This window comes from Larimichthys crocea, chromosome VII (genome assembly GCF_000972845.2).
Source record: "Larimichthys crocea isolate SSNF chromosome VII, L_crocea_2.0, whole genome shotgun sequence".
NCBI classification, from domain to species: Eukaryota; Metazoa; Chordata; class Actinopteri; family Sciaenidae; genus Larimichthys; species Larimichthys crocea.
Window position 1 is genome coordinate 6,501,980 of NC_040017.1, and position 19,460 is coordinate 6,521,439.

The 19,460-nt window shown below is 41.8% G+C and overlaps 1 protein-coding gene across 1 annotated transcript in view; it reads left to right on the plus strand.

Annotated features, from left to right (window-relative positions):
* LOC104919397 (calsyntenin-2) overlaps positions 1 to 19,460 on the plus strand; it is a 238,843-nt gene that overhangs the window by 125,598 nt on the left and 93,785 nt on the right. Inside the window, exon 3 of the mRNA XM_010731408.3 lies at positions 18,232 to 18,427. Coding sequence (XP_010729710.3) covers positions 18,232 to 18,427 — 196 coding nt within the window. The remainder of the gene's footprint in view (positions 1 to 18,231; positions 18,428 to 19,460) is intronic.

The window sequence follows — 19,460 nt, forward strand, 5'->3', positions numbered from 1 at the left end:
GTTAAAATGTATTTCTGGTGCAAAATTCACAAGAAATAATCTGAAACTTCTGGTCAAAAACAGCTGCAATCTGGTGCTCATGTCACAACCAGGAAGCTTTGCAGCAATGCCGGTGGAATCAAGCAGTAAAAATGAGGTAGAAATTTCAGCTAGACTTCTTTTGCCCCAATTGTTTGGATTTCCGAAAGCTGATACTAATAAGAAGAAACTGAAGATAGAATTTCATGCTCAAAGTACAAGACATACATTTAAATCGCTGTAAAAATGGAGTGCTGGCTGAACATAGCAACATACAGCAATGTACTGCAGTTGTCAGAGGGGAACTTCAGCATCTTAAAAAGCAAGAACCAGTCAAAACACCTATCCAAACAAACAATCCTCAAATTCTATCCACTTGGTATTTGTGTGTTTGTGTGCATGTGTGCAACTTTTGCTCTTATTCAAAACGACAAAGACTTACATCCCATATTCCCAGAATGTCTCGCATCATTGACAAGACACGCACTCCTTCCTTTCCCCATGTGTACATATCTGAGTGAAAGAAAGGAGTGATGGGAATGAAAAGTCCTCCAAGTACAGTAAACGTACTCATATGTTCAGATACCTGAATATGCATGCCTACTATGCATACACACCTGTCACACTTGCTCAGAACAAATGTTCAACCCGTGAAACTGAAATTCAGCTTCTCCTGACAGCTTTGGCTGATATTTCCTTGATTTAATGCGTGGCTATGAACAGCATGTTTAAATCTCTCTCTCTGTCTCTTGGTGAATCTTTCTTGTACGTCGTATGCATGTATGAGCGTGCTCGATTTCCTTCTCACTATATGAGTAGGGATTACTCTTGTTTGTACGAGTTTGGCCTTGTCATGTGAGTGCTAGGTCGAGGCAGATGTCCCCCACGGATGTTCTGTGTCACTCCTCGCTGACATGCTGACATTTACCACACCGCCGCCGCCTTTGTGCTGCTCTCATCACCGTGACAGCGGACTTACAGATCGGCCAAAAAATCCCACAGCAGTATCATTTTGCTCAGCCTGCTCACGGTGAATGGGGGATAAGACGAACTGAAGGCGTATGCACACACATGCACGCACAGATTTCTAGAGAAAATGCAGCGCAGTGTAGAAGCAGGAGTGAAAACACACACATACACACATATACTCCAGTGTGCAAGAGATTCAAAATCCAAATTGGTTGTCGTGATAATACCCTCAGAGTAAAATGATTGAAAATTACTGAGAGTGACATTTGTGCAGGCTGGCCCCCTGATTTAAATCCCTATGATTATATTATCTAGTCCAAAAGAAAGATGGATTTCAAGCCTGTGAATATGGCTGCTGTGAAGATGCATTGACATGCATGATGCATTTCTCATTATCCTTTTCAATATTGATCAGGCATCAAAAGAGCATCCAACAAGTGTGTAGCAAAGACTTCATCCACTGCCCATCATCCGATGTAGGCAGAGTATAATACATTATTAATCTCCTCGATAGATGAGCTGTTGTTGTCATAAATAGTTTAGAGAGCCTCCTGACTGGCTCTGATAAATCTGTGTTTGTGCGCTTTTTAAGGCAATTTAACCTGCAGATTTGTGAGAAATTATGCCTCGTTTTCACTACCGAGTATTTCAAAACTTTTGAGGTTGCTCCATTTAAACATGCCTGCAGTTGCTGTTCATGTTTGGGTTTTTTTGTTCTCCATTTATTTTAGTATTTCTATGTGCTTATTTTTTGAGGCAGCCACATAAGTAATGGCAGCTTTCATAACATGACCTCTGCTGTCTGTATCTTTGCTCACAGAGGTGAATGGATTCAAGAAAAAAATATCTTCAGGCACTGAAATAGTACTACTTTTATTGCTTTTTTTATTTCTGTACTGATATTTACCATCATTTCACAGCTGCAGCCTTCTCACATTTGCTTTAGGTACGAGTTTATTTCTAACACATGTACAGTCATTTGTACTTCAGTTATGTCAACGTTTGATGTGAAGTGAAAGTTAATTGCAGATCAAACTTAAACACACACAGGGATGAAATCTTTACGTTTACCACACCAATGCTCCCTCCAGAGAGAAGTAGAACATGTAGGTCAAGCTGCTAATGAGAGCAAATATAATTCAATATTTATTGTTTGTCAAAGGTGAAAACAACATTGAAAGTAAAAAAAAAACACACAAAAAAACGCACATTTACTGTAGGTCCCAAAGGTAACACAGGCTAATTGAGAGCAAGCAGATGTAAGCGGTAAGATTTAAATAATGTATTTATATTAAACATTGACTTTATTCCACAGAATCAGAGAGACTGAGTTTCAAAGTGGGATAGATAAGGATGTTATTAAAACAGTGCAGCAAGGCTTAATCTTTCACACTGCATCAGAAGCTGTTCGGTATTTGTGCAGAAGATGCACATGTTCTTCGCTCCACCCTTCTGATACCTGACACGGGATTAGATGACACGTTTAACCTTCACAGCCTTTCCATTCTGCCCAAAGCTCAACTTGTCATCCCGCTCTCTGCTTTCAAAATCTGCCCTGTCTCTCCAACATCTCATCTCATCCGGCTCCGCTCACCTGGCGCACCTCTGCCGGCGAGCTAATTAGCGTTAGCGCTTTTACAACCCTTACATTATCTTTACTGCGGCTTCTCAGTACGCCACATTAACTTCAGAATAGATGCTGTCAGCTGTTCTGGGAACAGCCATAGCTATAGCTGTGCCACAGGGCCTGTGCCACTCAGTGCTACTACAGACAGAGATAATGTCAAATAAAGAGTCATTCAGCGAGATAAAGTCAAGTGCTAATTGCCCATTTAATGCCATAATCGCAGCAGTGTCCCATACATGACAATTATATCGCATATTCAAAGTATATTCATGAATTATGTCAGTTGTACAGTTGATTTAAAGATACAACACGTTCTGCTTACATTCAGTTGCTTCTCAGCAAAACGCATTGTGTGTATCTTGAGGTACTATAGAAACATAAAGAATGTCTGCCGGCAGTCTTTGTTGTTGCCTTGCTGTGTTTCTTTGCACATTACAGCTGCCAACTGTCAATCAATGGAACAGTAGAAAACTGGCTGCAGGACACTGTAGTCCTTGGTCGTCATTCCTCTTCAGGGAGCAAATAACATGTAACCCTCTAGTGACCAGAATGCCCAATTTGTATTTCACTACAGCATCCAGGAGTGCCAGACTCAAAAAAAATTTTTTCCCATATGTTTCCACCCAGTTTCCATTGTCGACAAAATGTCTCCCCGGGTTTACAGTCTAACGGATGCTATAATATTGTGTTGTGAGGGAGATCCTGACCTAACGTGCATAGTGGAAAGTGACAAAGACATTGTGTGAGTTTTCACACATAATCACCTCTCACTGCTGAAGATAGGTGTTGTTTTTCCGGGTGGGGGCAGTTCAGCATAGAGTCTGCAGGGAGGACTGACATAAATCAGAAGATCTTCTAAGTTGCCAAAGACACTACCTACTGCCACATTACTGTTGTTTGTTTTAACAATGTGGGTTGCTTGAAATTTCATCACATAATCACTGCAGATAAACAGCGGGACTGATGCTGTTTTCCGAGGGACAGTTTGCCGGAGAGTTGCAGGAAGGACTGTCCAGGTTATGGTGATTTTTAGACTTGTGATTATCAAGTTCTTTCTGTTTTCGAGCCGTTTGTTGATCGAGTGGGAAAAGAAACGCTCATTTCAGTGACAGTTCTCAGTGAACTGCAGCAACATTTGAGAATTCTACTGAGGTCTAGAGGGTTAATTTGCTCCTGTGTGCATTAATGAGGACCCACTCACTGCAATAACTTAATATATCCATATATAATATATATATATATATATCTTTTTTTTTTTTTTAAAGAACTGGAAAAAAAAAAAAAAAGGATATATATATATATATATATATATATCCTTTTTTTTTTTTTTAAAGAACTGGAAAAAAACAAAACAAAAAAGTGTTCAGGGCATATAAACACCCCCACCCATCATGTCAATGTCAATTATCAGCTCTGTGGACCATATGGAGTGTGGTATAATTGATAGTGTGCGACTGTAAACTGTTGGCTTGCCATGTTGATCAGTGTTACAGCATTTGTGACAAATTTTCACTTTTCCTTCCACTCATTCATAGCTTCTATTCTCTCGCTGAGCTAAAATTAAGATCGTCTGTCAACGTTTGAATTTCTTTGAATATTTAAGAGCGATGTGTTCAAGCTGTAACACGATGTTAAGTTGCTCTTTAATTAAAACTAATTATGTGTCCTGACATCATCTCATATTTAAAAATGTTTACTTAAACAGTGGCGTAAATGCCAGAGAGACTGTAAACAGTCATGAATTAATCCCTATCATGAATCGTATCATCCAAGAATACTGGCTGATTTTGCAAAAAAAAGTGTTTAATAATAACATTTGTTATCATAGCAACTAGGATGTGGTTAAGGTTAAGGAAACATTTTGATTTGCAACATTTAGGAGGATCTTTTGTCAGAAAATCATTAGTGTATAATTACCTGAAAATAAGAACTGTTGCAGTTTTGTTACCTTAGAGTGAAACTTTTGTCTCTACAGAGAGTGGGTCCTCTTAGACACTTAGTCACTGCCATGCTGTTATAGTAGCCCACAGGCTACAAACCAAACACTGTCTCTAGATAGGGAGTATTTTTTTCACAAGCTTTGTGATCACCATAGCTTCCCCTCTATGCTTGGAGGGAGTGGCAGCATTCAGTTGTTTGCAACATGCAGCCTGCACACACTAGGCCTTTAAAGTAATGTTATAATTGCACTACACTCTTACACAAATTACTATGTTATAGACATGGCCTATGTAATCTGTGTAATTTGTTATATATAGAGTGTATATATGTAGAAAGAGAGAGAGAGAGAGAGCTGATTTGAGATAATGATGAATAGAATAGCCCATAATTCTGTACTATAAGGGCTTAATGGTCCATTCAAGGCTGAACTACGTATTACAAGAACTAAATTACAGTACAAACAGTAACATGGTGTGATCATATTATCAGTGTCAAGTAACTGAAAATCCTATTAGTTTGTCGCACTGACGACTTTGACAGGTTTGTCAAGTAAAGTCTGCACACCCTCTTGAAAAGGTCCATTCATAAACTATGTGTGATTGGTTAAATATTTGCATATGAGCATCCAGAGAAAATCCAGAAAAAACTGCTTACCAAACCAATTCCAAAGCCCAGATCCACTGGGTTTATTAACAATTCTGTCAGTGTTATATTAGTCAACATTATGGTGTGCTGGGACTAACCTCAATATTTAAATGATTAATTTAGACAAATTGTGCATCTGTGTCTTTGGAATAGATATTTTGCATGCAAAGTAAGCACTTTCCTAGGTTTAAATTTGCCTTGTCGTGGTCTGCAATGGTAAGCAACCTTCTCGTAAAGCGGAGCAGCAGAATGAGAAGTGACACGGTGGAAAACGTGAGCCCTGATCTATCAAGAGAAAGCGTTTTAATCACAAATCAGTTAAAAGCTGTAAAAGGGGAAAGATCCTCTTTGTGTTGCCACGTTTAATCACTTTTCACTCACAGTGGCTGTGTGCTTTGAATAGCAGGACAGTACAGTGTAACTTCCCACGGGTGAGTGATCCAGCTAGGTTCTACAGCCAAGGATCAGAAGGGACTGAAAAGCAGGCAGGAAAAGAGAGTGATGGATGACTAATTTGGCAGTGAAGTGGAAATGACAGCTAGAACACAGCGAGCTCTGACGTGCATGGATGTGCGGGAGGCATTTGAGTTCAATGGAAGCTCTAACAGGTCTTTATTTTGAGTCTGTGGTACACTGAAAATGCATCGCAACGTGATGCAGTTAGTGACGGCGTCTTATCAAGGTCTTTGGTTTTATTAAACAGAAAATGAAGAGGTAAGGCAGAAGTAAGCTTGTCATGAAGAGGGTTGTTGTCATAAACACAAATGCTCCCGTCCAGCCTCCTTCAATGAATGTGTAGTCTGTTAACATACCCGGTTAAATAACGATGTAAATATAGTTTCAAAGAAGAAATATATGGCAGTATTTCTCCTGCAAGGTCGAATGAAAACAGGAGAAAAGAATGGTATGAAGGGCAAATGAAGGAATGCAGAAACGCTGCGCCGTGGACAAATGGCACAGATGACAGACACTTAATAAGAGGCTGAATTTGAGAAATGGCGTCGGACGAAGGACAGGAATAAATGAGAGAGCGAATGAGAGGAATAAATGATAGGAGGGATAGAGCTGTTCAGCCTGCTTCTATTGGCCAGCCGATCACAGGGTGTTTTCAGTCTGTGCAGGTTTTTCAGGGGTGGAAGGCAGCAACGACGACACACACTGGAGAATAGAGAGCACAGGGATACACGCACACACACAGACACACACACACACACACACACACACACATACACACACGCACACACACATGCACCTACATTTTTACTTAGGGGAGGAGACAGGTGTAGGAACAGCAAGAGGCCAAATCAGCCGAGCTGTTATCAGTGTTTTCAACCTGATCGCTTTCTCCCCATCTCTCTCGACAACACACACACACACACACACACACACACACACACACACACACTTTTTCACCTAAAGCTGTAGAAAAACACGTGTAGATGGAAAGAAATCGAATCCATGGGCTATTTTTCTGATGTGTATTGCTGTTCCCATAATCTCTTACCTTTCGTTCTCACTTGCTCCGATGCACCCGCCCACACACACACTCACACAAACACATTTTTTTGGCAGAGGATGCCCTACCTTCGCACTCCTAGGTCCCTGGCCCAATTTGAACAGTATCAGTGAGCGATGGTGACCCACTGGTGCCAGAAGACCTGGGTGGAAAAAGTCGAGTCATTTTTCACAGCGTGCCGTAATGCAAACTTCTCTCCAATGAGAATTCGGAAAACATTTTGCCTCGAAGCATTTTAGGATTCTATTTACTGAAATTCATTATAAAAGCATACAACGATGTTACTAGATGAAACATATCCAGAGACATTAAAAGACCAGTGTATAGGACTTAGCAGCATTTAGCAGTGGTGATTGCAACCGCCTCACCTCACCCTCCTAAGCATGAAGGAGAAACTACAGTGGCTGCAAAATGTGTAAAATGCAGGAAATGACCTAATCTAGAGCCGGTCTTTGGTTTGTCTGGGCTACTCTAGAATGGTGACGGTTCAACATGATTTGGACTCATGGCATCTGTAGATATATAAAAAGCTTATATAAGATAACAAAAACATAATGACTCTTATTTTCAGGTGATTGTACACTAATGAGGCTGAGCTTTTAGAGATGGCTCTTCATAATTCCCTATGCACAGAATATTAGTTTGTTATGCACTATTGATATGTTTGGAGCTTGGCTTCCAGGTGTGTAATGATCCAATCAAGTCCCATCAACAAAATATGTTGTTTGTTACAAGTGTTTCGAAGTGGAAACATTAATCAGTTTTATTGTGTGAGAACTCCATAGTTAAAGGTCTACTGTGTAAGATTTACAGGACTCTTTTCACACATCACCTCAGAAATGGAATATAATATCCATAACTATGTTTTCATTAGTGTATAATCACCTGAAAATAAGTGTGATGTTTTTGCTTAGAATAACGCCCTGGGTCCTTTAACACTGAGTCTACCATGTTGAACTGCCACGTTTTAGCAGTAGTCCAGAACAGACAAACCAAACACTGGCTCCAGAAAGGGCATTTCCTGTTTTTTGTGCATTTTGCAGTCACTGTAGTTTAATGCTTGGAACAGGAGGGTGAGGTGAGGCAGTTGCAATCTGCAACTACAATGCTAGATGCCACTAAATTCGACACCCTGGTCCTTAAAAAAGCATTATGGTTTAGATTCAAATTACTGCATTGTTAAAACTAAGGGTACTTCATCTTTATGGTTAAGGTTGGGAACAAGCATACTCATGGTTATTAGAAGCCAACTTGGTAGGAAACAGGTCCCAAGTTTTAACACGCCAAATCGCCCCTGCCTCCTCCCGCTGTGAACTTAATGGCTCCATTGGAGCACAATTTCATTCATCTCATAGTTATAGCTGCAACCAGGTGTCCAGGTGGTACTAGGACTATTTATTCAATGGCACACACCTAAGTCTGTTTGACTCATTTTTTACCTGAAAAAGAACCTATTTGGGTTTAAAATTCTATCCAAAACAAAAACTTTAAAGCGGGTGTTGAACAGTTTTGTGAGGCAGAACTCATCTCTCGACTCCAGCTGCCATCAGGATATCTGTCTTGTTGTTTCATTTGACAGCCATGATTACAGTGTGTTCTCCTATAGGAATAGGTACAGAATAATTTTCCAGAGTCCTCTTCAGGGACACATTACATATACGGGAACAATATTTTCTCTGCGGCTATTCTCAGACACGCCTGGCGTCGTTGTATTCACTCCCTCCTCCTTCCTCCCTCTCTCCTCTCCTCCGTCCTCGATTCCCCCCCCTCCCCGGAAGGTAAACACTGCCAGCAGCAGTAGTAGAAGTGTCACCTGAGGCCATTGTCTTTCACATTTTGTAGCAGCCGCTCTACAGCGAGCTCATCCATCCCGCACCCTCACTGCGCCATCAGCCTAATGCACTCATTACCTCCACTATAAAGGATGGGTTCCAGACTCATAGACACTGTGGCTGCATGATCTTTTAAACAGAGTGATGTAACAGATAGCAATTTACATATAAAATACACCAGAGATATGGAGGGCTGTGTTGAGGCAACATCGATATTTTGATCTTGTTTCCCTCTCAAATCCCCTAATAGACCGAAAACAAGATTAGCATACGTTTTCGTGTTTTGGTCAGTGGGGACATGATGCCTCTATGGTTCTATAAAGACCCTATGAAAGTACTGTAAAGTATTTTATGCTAGCTCCATTTATGTAAAAATCAAAACATAACATCCGTCTCTGCCTCTGCTTTGTGCACAGATGATTTTACCAATGAATGCACCGTTATGTGTTGATGTTGGCCTTGGTCCAGGTTTTGTTGAATCATGAGCAGACTAAAGCAGCCTGAGTGAAGCCATATCCATTGTGTGGCTGGAGCCGAGCCTGTAATACTCAGTGGTGATGATGGTGAACAGCTGGGCTCGGCTGCCGGAACCGTCAGCGTGCGATGAAATGATCGATAGCTTAATGGCAGGATTTCAGCTTGTGTTTGGTCAGTGTGGCACTACATAATGTGGAGTGGGGATAATTATTTCATCACAGAGATCTAGAACCGGGACTTTTTAATTTTCCACTGGGCTTTGTGGAGGGCAGAAGGTGATGCCTTGCGGTAAGAATGCAGAGAATATTAGGGACCATTCACCTCAGGGATCCTTTTCAAATGAATGGATTTTTTCATTGTGCCTACTAATCCTTGTGCTGGCCACAGTTAAGGTCTAGTTAAGGTCTTATTCAGCCTATCATTCTGTTAACATGACCCTTTCTACAATCTGACTGAGTCTTTCTGCCCTACTGAAGAAAAGATTCAGTTGCCTGTTCTGCCTTAATATTAGCAAGCAATATCTCATAGGGAATGAAAAATGTGTAGCCCAGAGTAATGTCTTCTTCTTTTTTATGTCTTATATAAAGCACCTAGAATTGCCTTGTTGTTGAAAGGTGCTACACAAATAAATTTACCTTGCCTTCCTTTCTGCATCAAGAGGTGGTCCTGGTGGATGGATGGGTCAGGCAGTTTTCATGGCACAGGTATTACGGATAAAGTGATTTGTTTAACTGTAGGTATATAACCACTGGTCCTTATTGTAGTACGAGGACGTAACAGACTTGATTGGCTTGGTTGCTAGTCAACAAGAAAATAAAGAAATCATTACCTTGGTTCTGTTCAAAGCTCCTGGAAATACGGGCTGGTTTACTCAAAAGCAACACAGGATCTTGAGTGGAAGTAATTCAAGTGAAATCAGAGATGATTTGTTGGAAAAGGACCAAGTGATTGGACAGTGTGTCCCAGGTCCACTCTTGTCTTCCATTTAGGTTCACAGAAACAAAACAAAACCACTCAGAGATCAGAGTCACTTGTACTGTAGACCTCTATTTCCATATCTCTAACGTACTCTTCTCCCTGCTGTGTTTTTTTTTTTTCTTCTTAAATTTCACTGATGAAGAAAACCAAAAGTGAAAGCTGTAAATAGTTTATATGCCACAGCAATCTGATTAGTTTGACATTTAGCAAATATATTTAACAGGCTTCTCATAATCCGTGCATGAACTTAACCAGATTATATAATATTGCTATGACATTCATACAGGTGGTGACTGGTAAAGCTCATTGAAACTGTCTATCACTGCCTGTAATATTGCGCTAAAGGAATAAAGTTGACTTTGCATACTGTAATCACTTAAACAAAACTTACTTGAGTTTGTTACTTGTGTCCAGATCTGGTCCATTAAACAAAGGAATATGGACTAGGCTGTATTTCTCTCATGGGCAGAACCTCAGACTCTCAGTCAAATTTACACATCCTCTGTATAGTCTGTTGTGTTGTTGCTGTAAGATTTGTTCTGCTTTGTTGACCTTGGATCTTATAAACCCTGTCTGTGGTCAAAGTGAGTGTCAGCGAGGTGATGGTCTTTGTTTCATCTTGTAGCTCAGCTGTGCAAAGAACATCCTCAGGGGCATTAATAGGGGTCATAAACTCTGATACGGATATTTGAACACATTGAACTCTAACTGGCCTTGCTCAGACAGGGATGCATGCTCTCCCCCGAGGCCATTTCCATGAACAGAATTGGAAAACAGAAACTATTGATTTCTCTGTGTGTTTAATGCAATTGTTTTGATTGTGTTTATTAATGTGTAACCGTTTTTTCTGTATTCTCTATTCAGTTCTGTCTATGGAAATGAAGATAAAGTGTGCCACTGTGCTTGTATTTTAGGTCCAGCGCTGAGGCAGTAAGTTATCAGGATCAGGATATTAGTATAATTGCACAAAGTCTAAATGTAATCCAGCAACAGTGTGCAAAATAATGAAGGGAAAATATGTAATCCAGGCTTAGACGTACTGTAAATGGCCTAAATCCAGTTAATGTGCACAGTGAACTTTTCAATGTTGACCGACAACAACAATGTGGTCTTAGAGTATTATAAATTACATAAAAAATATCTTACAGAGGGTTATAAATACTTTACGAAGACAGCTTCGGAGTAACCAGAAGCTGTAATTATAATTCAGTACCAGAATTCTTGATGCTGCATTTACATCATTTTATAGATACAGTTTAAATCAGCCTTGTCTTAAATGTTCAGAAATTAACTAAAGATAATGGAAAGACATCATTTTGGTACAAACACATGTGTTGTTGCATTGTTATATGACTGCTGTGGAATTTCATTATAGTCGTCACTGGCTGAAAAGCTTGAGTGAATTGTTTCTGAGTAGACGTAACCATCAAGTTGCCAACTGATTAAATTGAGGTGTTTGTGTTTCATGTAATGTTTTAGCTGGTGCTGCATTGGATGCCAGTTTGTTATTGATAGTTTGACGCTTGCACAGCAGCGCGTTGGCTCGGCTCCAAGTCTAGGCTGAAGTAATTGACACGTCGCCCACTGGGGTTTGTGATTAACTTTATTGACATATAGGGGGAGGTTGGTGTGTGGCACCGCACGCAGTTGGCAGAGCTAACAGGCCTTTCAAGCTTCTAAGACAAAATAGCATTGATGTTTTCAGGAGCCGGAGCGCCGCTGTCCAGTGGAATGCCTGGAGAGAGGAGATTTAGAAGCATGGGCATGTTGATTTGGCTTAAAAGCTGCTGCCAGCTGTGTTTCTCTGCATCAGACTTACTGAAATTCACCTCACTTCATGATGTTGCTCTCTGTTGCTCACATATTACTCACTTCTAGAAGAAAACAAGTGAAATAATCTGCAGGGCGGACTGTCCCTATGTTATTTTAAAGGGGATCAAGATCAGTCATGGGCAGTAATAGTCAGGTAGGTTGACAAAATGATCCCTGATAATATCACCAGGGTTTTGACGACACATTTATAACAAAGAGACACTAATGGCTTGCATCATGGTGTGTGCAGCATAGTACTTTTTGAACTTCAGAAATATTAGAGACTTCAAATCATGCTGAAATTGAAAATGAGCATCTTGAACTTTTAGAATAGTTTCTGAGAGAAATCCTTCAAATTTGATTGGATCCCTTGACAATGGGCAAATACTGAGCTGTAAATTTGTGGTTCGCAACCCTGGATTAAGACCCACATACAGTAACATTATTGTTATGGTTAGAAGATAAATTTATTCTGATTCTGATTGATGAAAGTAGTTCTGTTTTTTGGACATGTCTCTTTGTTTTGTTTTTTTGTTTTTTTCATGTGACAATAGTAGATACTGCTTAATATTATTGGTTCAAAAGCAAACACGCTGTAGGAAACGGACTTCTTTTCCCTCACCAGAATTGTTATCTCTTGATGAGGGAGAAATGAATAAATTGGAGAATAGACATGCACTTGTGAACATTGTAACTTTTTTAACTGTTGTTCGGAAAGTTGTGTTCACATAGGGTGTCTGTTCATGCATTTGGCCTGTGTGGTCTACACACGTTGCACACTGTACACACAGTCATACATTTTGGTACACGTACAGTCCTCGTGAATACTTGCAGACGTGAGAACATGGGAAAATGAATCAGGAAATGCAGCCCCACACAGATGTGAAACGATAAATTGGATTTTGCTTTTGATATCTCAGGTGCTGCTGCACCAGTAACAACCATTCTATTGTTTTTAATGTCACAAATGCAATAGTAATAGGGAGTACCCCTTGAGAGACATTTTTAACTGTTACTACTGAACTAATACATGTGATTACATATTTTTTACAGGGTATGTTCATCCTACCGTTGTGGATGTCTTGTCATGAATTACATTTGTCACACACAGTTGATCATGTCTAACTTAGAAAACATAATTGTTTTAAAGCAAGGAAAGTATTTAGTAACGTGTCATACAACTGTCCATTAAAAGGAAACAGACAAAAATAGAGCCCCTCCAGGGACACCAAATTGGTTGAGAAAACCCTAAATGATCCCATACATGCCAGGGATTTACGGCTTTACATCCATCGTGAGCTGCTTTCATGGGGCCCAGAATTCTCACGCAGCTCCCCTGAGACCATCTATTGCTTCCTTGCCACGAGAGTTTGATTGACAGGCTCTGTCTTCCGCCCTTCACTTTGACACCGCTCTCTCTCACACACACAGAGGGAGGGTGTTCACTCAGTTAAAAGACAGCAGGACGCCATTAACTCCGCAAGAGGAGCCTTTAATGTAATTAACACCGAGGAGGTGGTGGTGGTGGTGGAGGAGGGGGGTGTGACAACTGCACATCTCACACCCCCTCCTGACAGTCAAACACACAGAAACACTCTCTCCTCGCTCTAAGCCCCTGTTTGGAAAGTGTGTCTTTAATTAAAAAACCCTCCATCCAACACACACACACACACACACACACACACACTGTACACAAACACCACTCCAGGTTTCATGCGCTCCAGTCAGAACAGGCAGGCTTGATTAGTATTAATCCTTATCTGCAGAATGGACCGCTTCTCAATTGTGTTTTTTTCCTCGGCTGGCTAATTTCATGAAGAGCATAATTACAGCATTTTCAATTTCGGCCCTCTGCAGAGTTATGAGGCTGACAGTCTATCTCTGCACTGCAGCTGAGAGGGTTTGGGTGTGCGAGAGTGAGTGTGTATCCATGTATCCCAGAGTGCTTGCAGGACGTGTGATTGTGTTTTTCTGACCGGAATGAGAGGGAGAATTAGCGGGTTATGCGCGGGTGACGAAGACGAGAGATCATTTTGTGCCAAATCCAAGCGGGAGAAGCAGCTGAAATGATGACAGCTGTGCAAACCGCATAGTAGACCGCAACTCTTGCGCACGTATACGGTTGATTTGCTAAAAATGGCAAATGAAAATATTAAGATAATGTGGGCGCAAACACTCTTGTGCCAGCAAACCGATGCTTGGTCCAGAATGTGTTTGGTAAGTGTTATATATTTACAAGCTGTCTACGCGGTGTGTGTTCCAACAGTAGGAGGATGAAAGGCATGTCAGCTGTGATTAGAGCTGTCGAACTGGCACAGTCTGAGTAAATGTGAGTGTGTGTAGTCGTGCCTGTGCTTTGGTCACTCTCCAGTAGGGAGATCAGTGCTGCCCTAAGGCAGTGACCATCATCCCATCCTTCCACAGCTCCTCCTTTCATCTCCCTTCAAATCTCCCTCCTCTTCCTCTCAGCTGTGCGACTGCGTCCCGCCTGATATCTCCACCACTCTCCCTCAAAACGCTCAGTAAACAGCTGCCGCGCATATCTGTGCACTTGTGTGCGAGGGCGCCTTTTCTAGCAAAAGCAGCTTGTGTGTGTTTGTGTTCGGATGCAAGCAGCTCATCAGCAATGCTCTGTCAGCTTTGATAATAACTCGGGGCCCCTCCGGCGCCGTGGCCCCTGATACTTTGTCACACTCCTCCGGCTCTGCAAACACAGGCCACCGTTGCCAGTAAAGCGCCTCTGCCTTCACCGATAATGAGCTCTGTGTCCTCAAAGATAGTCTAACGTGGACGGGTGCCAGATTCCCTTGAGGTGTTGTGCGCTGCACGACTTCTGACACCGACAGGACAGGCAGTGTAGGTGAGCTGAGCACACATCGCCGCTGACTAAGAGACAGTCATTAATTTGGACTTGATTAAATGAAAATGTAACGATGCCCAAAGGAAAAGTTAGTAATCAGAGTGGCAGGGAATAAGGTGTAGGAAAGAATGAGACAAATAAAGTGTGTCAAGCATGTTTCAGACATCCTACATGACGATCATAAAAAGAACAATTCATTATGCTGAATAACCGCGCACTGATGACAAAACCAGCAAATAGACTAATAAAGAAATAGCACTGCAGCATCCATATCCATTAGTTTGCAGCCATTAGTTTTAAGTGCCCCCCCCCCTCCTTTCGAGAAGTCAGAGTTCCTTATGACCATAAATCTACCTCCTAAAAGCCTAATGTGACGCCGAGACACATATTTAGCTAACAGTTTAGCGTAGTAATTAGCGTTTGTGAGCTCTCTGCCTCTGCCAAGTGCCAGCCGCCCAACATCTGTTCCTCTGCTGCCGCCGTCGGGGCCAAACCTTCCACCCTCGTCCCTCCCTCCTTCGCCAGCCGTCTTTTTCCTCACAGCGGGCGGCGAAAATACTTCAATCAGGCCTGGAGTGAAGTGATAGGCGCGCGGACAAAGAGGGTGGGGGGAAAAAAGAGCTGTTTGAGTGTTCATTTGAGGGAGGTTCTCCTCCTGCGGTCACCTTGAACCTCCACCAGCTACAATTAAATCACGAGAAGCATGTCGGGCCACCCAGCCTCAGCTGTGGGCGTGCGCCATCAAGATATCCTCAGCATATTCACCCTGATGGGAAGCTTCTGCACTGCCTGTGTATATTGGATTTATTTCTCGCTCCAGCGGTGATGGATTTTCCATTTGCCTGTTTTTGTACGGCGGTGCACCATTGAGAGAAGCAGCACATCAAGACTGTTGCATCTTCTGTCACTCCCCGTCGCACACCGTTTGCTCAGTGCCATTTTTAGGATTTTGCTCTCCCCAGCAAGCCATGCTTCTCCATCGTGTGGGGGCCCATTTAACTCTGATAAGTCATTGTTCAGGCAATACAGGGAGGGAGTCTTTACAGCATGCAGACATCGGGGACACACCACCTCGAACACCCTCCCTACACTCTCATTTTCTGTTCTCCCTTTCCCTTTTTCTATTCCGTCTTTATCATTTTGCCTTTAGCTCCTCTGTGGGCAAATTGTCATTTCAGAGGCCCCTGCCCCAACAGGAAAGGGAGGATGAGAAGGGGTGGGGTGAGGTGGTGGTGGTGGTGGGGGGGATTATGACAGAAACAGGATGAAAGGGGAAGGTGGTAGAAAATAAAGTTGCTCTTATCAGAACTTGCCAGGAGCAATGCGCGCACAAAGCTGTTTGGGAATCCAATTTAGTCTTCTGCTGTTAGTTTAAGTGATATCAGTGCAATTAGCTGTCACAGGTCAGAGTGTGAGCCGGACGCGTTAAGTGATTTCCTGAAATCCCACAAGTGGAAGTGTGCAGGGACGTCAGGTCTCCAAGAAAGAAAAATTTAAAAAAAAAATGAAATAAAAAGGAAAAACTTCCCCTTACCAGTTCCACAAATGGACCTCTTCTTTATGCAGCCTGCTAATAAATGTCAGCCGCCTCTCAGCTCTTTTGTTTTGCTCTTGTCGGCTGGTCACTTTGGATTTAAATTGAATTTCTTCCTTTATATCTCTCCAAAAGGGTGACTTTGAAGTTTTATTTGTGACCCATGTAAGTCAAATGTGCTGTATGTATTTATTTATTTTTTTTGGTGAACTGCAGAGAATGTCTACAGGTTGGCTGGTTGCAGCTCGTACAGCTGAAGTGTCCTTGGTGTTTTTTAAAGAGCAATTACATAGAAGGTGCTTCACTGGTAATATAATCTATTTATAAACCTCCAGTGTGAGTCTTTGCTGCTTCGCTCTGTCTACATCAACATCATGTTCTAAATATTACATATGCAGGTCTAAAGAAGGAGTACAAACTACCCAAAGTGACTGAAGAGAGGGAAAATTGCTGATTTATGCCAGCCTTGCTCTCCTGCAGCATATATAAACTTCTGAATGGACTCTGAAGCTTCTGCAGCTTCCCTTGACTAAGCAGTATTCCAGAGGTGAACACACAATGAAAGCTTTCCTTTCAAATGAATAACCGTATGTTGCCTTGTAGCACGAGCGTACAGCTACAGTATAGATCAAATACTGAGGTTGTGCCTAGAGAAGCAAGGTCTCACTTGTCTTTTGCTGTATCATAATGGTGACAGACCTTGCTCTATTGTGCAGGCTCAGTGGTCCAATAAGAACAAATAGAACCTCACCAGGTCTTTAGGTGCATTGTAAAACCATTATCAGACTTCTGTCCAGCCCGTCTCACAGCCTCTGGGAGGCTATTCCAGGGCCAAGCCGCCGCCATCGGAAACGCCCTATCCCCAGCCTGATTCTTTTTTTCTTTATGTGGCAAAACAGTGTTTTTTTTGATGAAAAAAAATTACAATATGGAATAAAACGCCAACCTTTAATGCCACATGAACAGTACTAATATCCTTCTACCGTAATGTTTATTTATTACGGTAAAATTCTGGCAACCACCACTGCCAATTTTTTTACCATAAAAACAAGTTGTTTTTTTTAACAGTGTGGATGATATTATTATTATTATTGATTATATTATTGGACATTTTTATAGTCGTGACATCTTTCCAAAAAAACATAATTAGATACAAAGCTGGTAGAGCTGAAGCTAATGCTGAGTTAATCATGTTTGCTAACTGTCCAGATGATTTTTTGATAAAGTTTGATACGGTCGATCCAACATTCTCTATTTTGATACAGCAGATTTTGTGTTTAGTGATTCTTTTTTTCAGGCTTGGTGTTAAGTTATTATAGCCAAAGGTTATGATGGAGCTGCAGGTGTCCTTACCATGGTGTTATAGTGGCTTTACAGCCATCTCTGGCACACCAGACGTGTAAGGTTACACATGATAATACGTGAGGGAATAACATTCAGCTCGTCAGTCGCACACGCAGTGACACAAACTTGAGTACCCATCTCTGGAGGGACAAGTGTGAACGTATAGCCCGGTGCCTTCCTCAGTGTGCAGGCTCAGCAACTGACACAGATATGTAGTGTCAGGTGCATGTAATTAAGAAACACGGAGTAGATTCCAAGGAAATCATGTGCCATTACATTGATTTATGGATAAAGGTACGCAAAACGCTGCCTCTCACTCTGCAGCGTTACTACATGCACCTGGCAGAACATACCCGATTCAAAGAGGTCAGACTGTGATAATCACTGAGGAAGGCATCAGCCATAATGTCTGTGCTTGTTACTCTTGCGCATAAAAAAAGAATCAAGATGAATCAGTTTGTTGATTTAACAGTGAGGGTAGTGATTCTTCACTGTATTCCCTCAACAAATTACCCATGCAGCTAAAGCTCTATTAAAAACAAAAAAATGTGTTCTTTGTTTCATAGACCTGCAGTCATTTACACATCATTCATTCTCCATCTGTGTTCCACCTGACTGACTGTGATTAATACTGACCTCATCCTTCCTCCATCCCTCTCCCTTCTTCCCGGTCTCTAGGGGAGATCTGTGCGTTCAACATCCACGGGCTGGAGGCTCCGTTCGAGGCAGTGGTGCTGAACGGCACGTCTGGTGAGGGCCAGCTGAGGGCCCGCGGCCTGGTGGACTGTGAGCTGCAGAAGGAATACACCTTCATCATTCAGGCGCATGACTGCGGGTCTGGACCCGGGGGCACGGAGGGCAAAAAGTCCCACAAGTAAGTAAGAGCAGCAAGCAACAAACAACAACAAGTGGGGATCTTTCTGAAGTCTGAGAGACAAGTACATGTAAATGTGTATACATGCACATTCACACAAAGAATGAGGTTGAATTTGTGCTTTATGCTCAAACCTGCTGCGTTACAAAATAAGTGAAAAAGAAATGCCCACAAGGAAGAGAGAACAGACAATTAAATTAACAACATTTTTTATAATTCATATCAAAATTCTTTGGCTAAATTATGTATAAGTACAAGCTCTTATTGCATAATTCAGCACTAAGTCCAATCAAATGATCAGCTATGCCAGAAAACACTTTAGAAAGTGTCGTGCTGTTACGAGAAAAGTCGACTGTGTCTATGGATGTTCCTGAGCACAAAGACTGCAAGTGAAAGCAGGGTCAGCTAAGGAATGAGAGAATGCTGGCTGGCAGTGGCTGTTTGGGGCTTATCTGGAGTTGGCATTAAGAGCTAGTTCCAACAGAGCCACAACAAGCTGCTGCCTGCACAAACAACATGTTTCAAAGATGTTCTACGACGACGGTCGATAGCAGCTCTTATTTTTGCGCTAAAAGTTTAAAAAAGGAATACCTGCTTTCCTTAAAGTTGTCAAATAACACACATTATGTCTTCAACTCTCTGCAATCCACTTGGCTACAGCTCGATCCCAGATTGTTCTGAGAGCTGTCCATACCAGCACAGATCCAGCACGACACCCACCTTCACTTCCACCTGCACAAGCACCACCAGTTTGAAGAGGTCAACTGATAAAAAAAATAAAAAAAACTATTTGTCACACTCTCCTGAAAGAAGCTTCAGACAGAAAAATAAAATTTAAAAAATGCTCTCCGACAACTACCTCTGTCCGCTGTCCGCTGCACACCTCCCCTGGCTGTCTTACGGCTCAACCCCCTCACCTCAGCCACCAACGGAGCCAAGCACAGAGATCTATCATCTTGTCGAGACACTCACACACACACTGACACATACTGTATACACACTAAACCTGGAATTATAGCATCAGGGGGTTTCA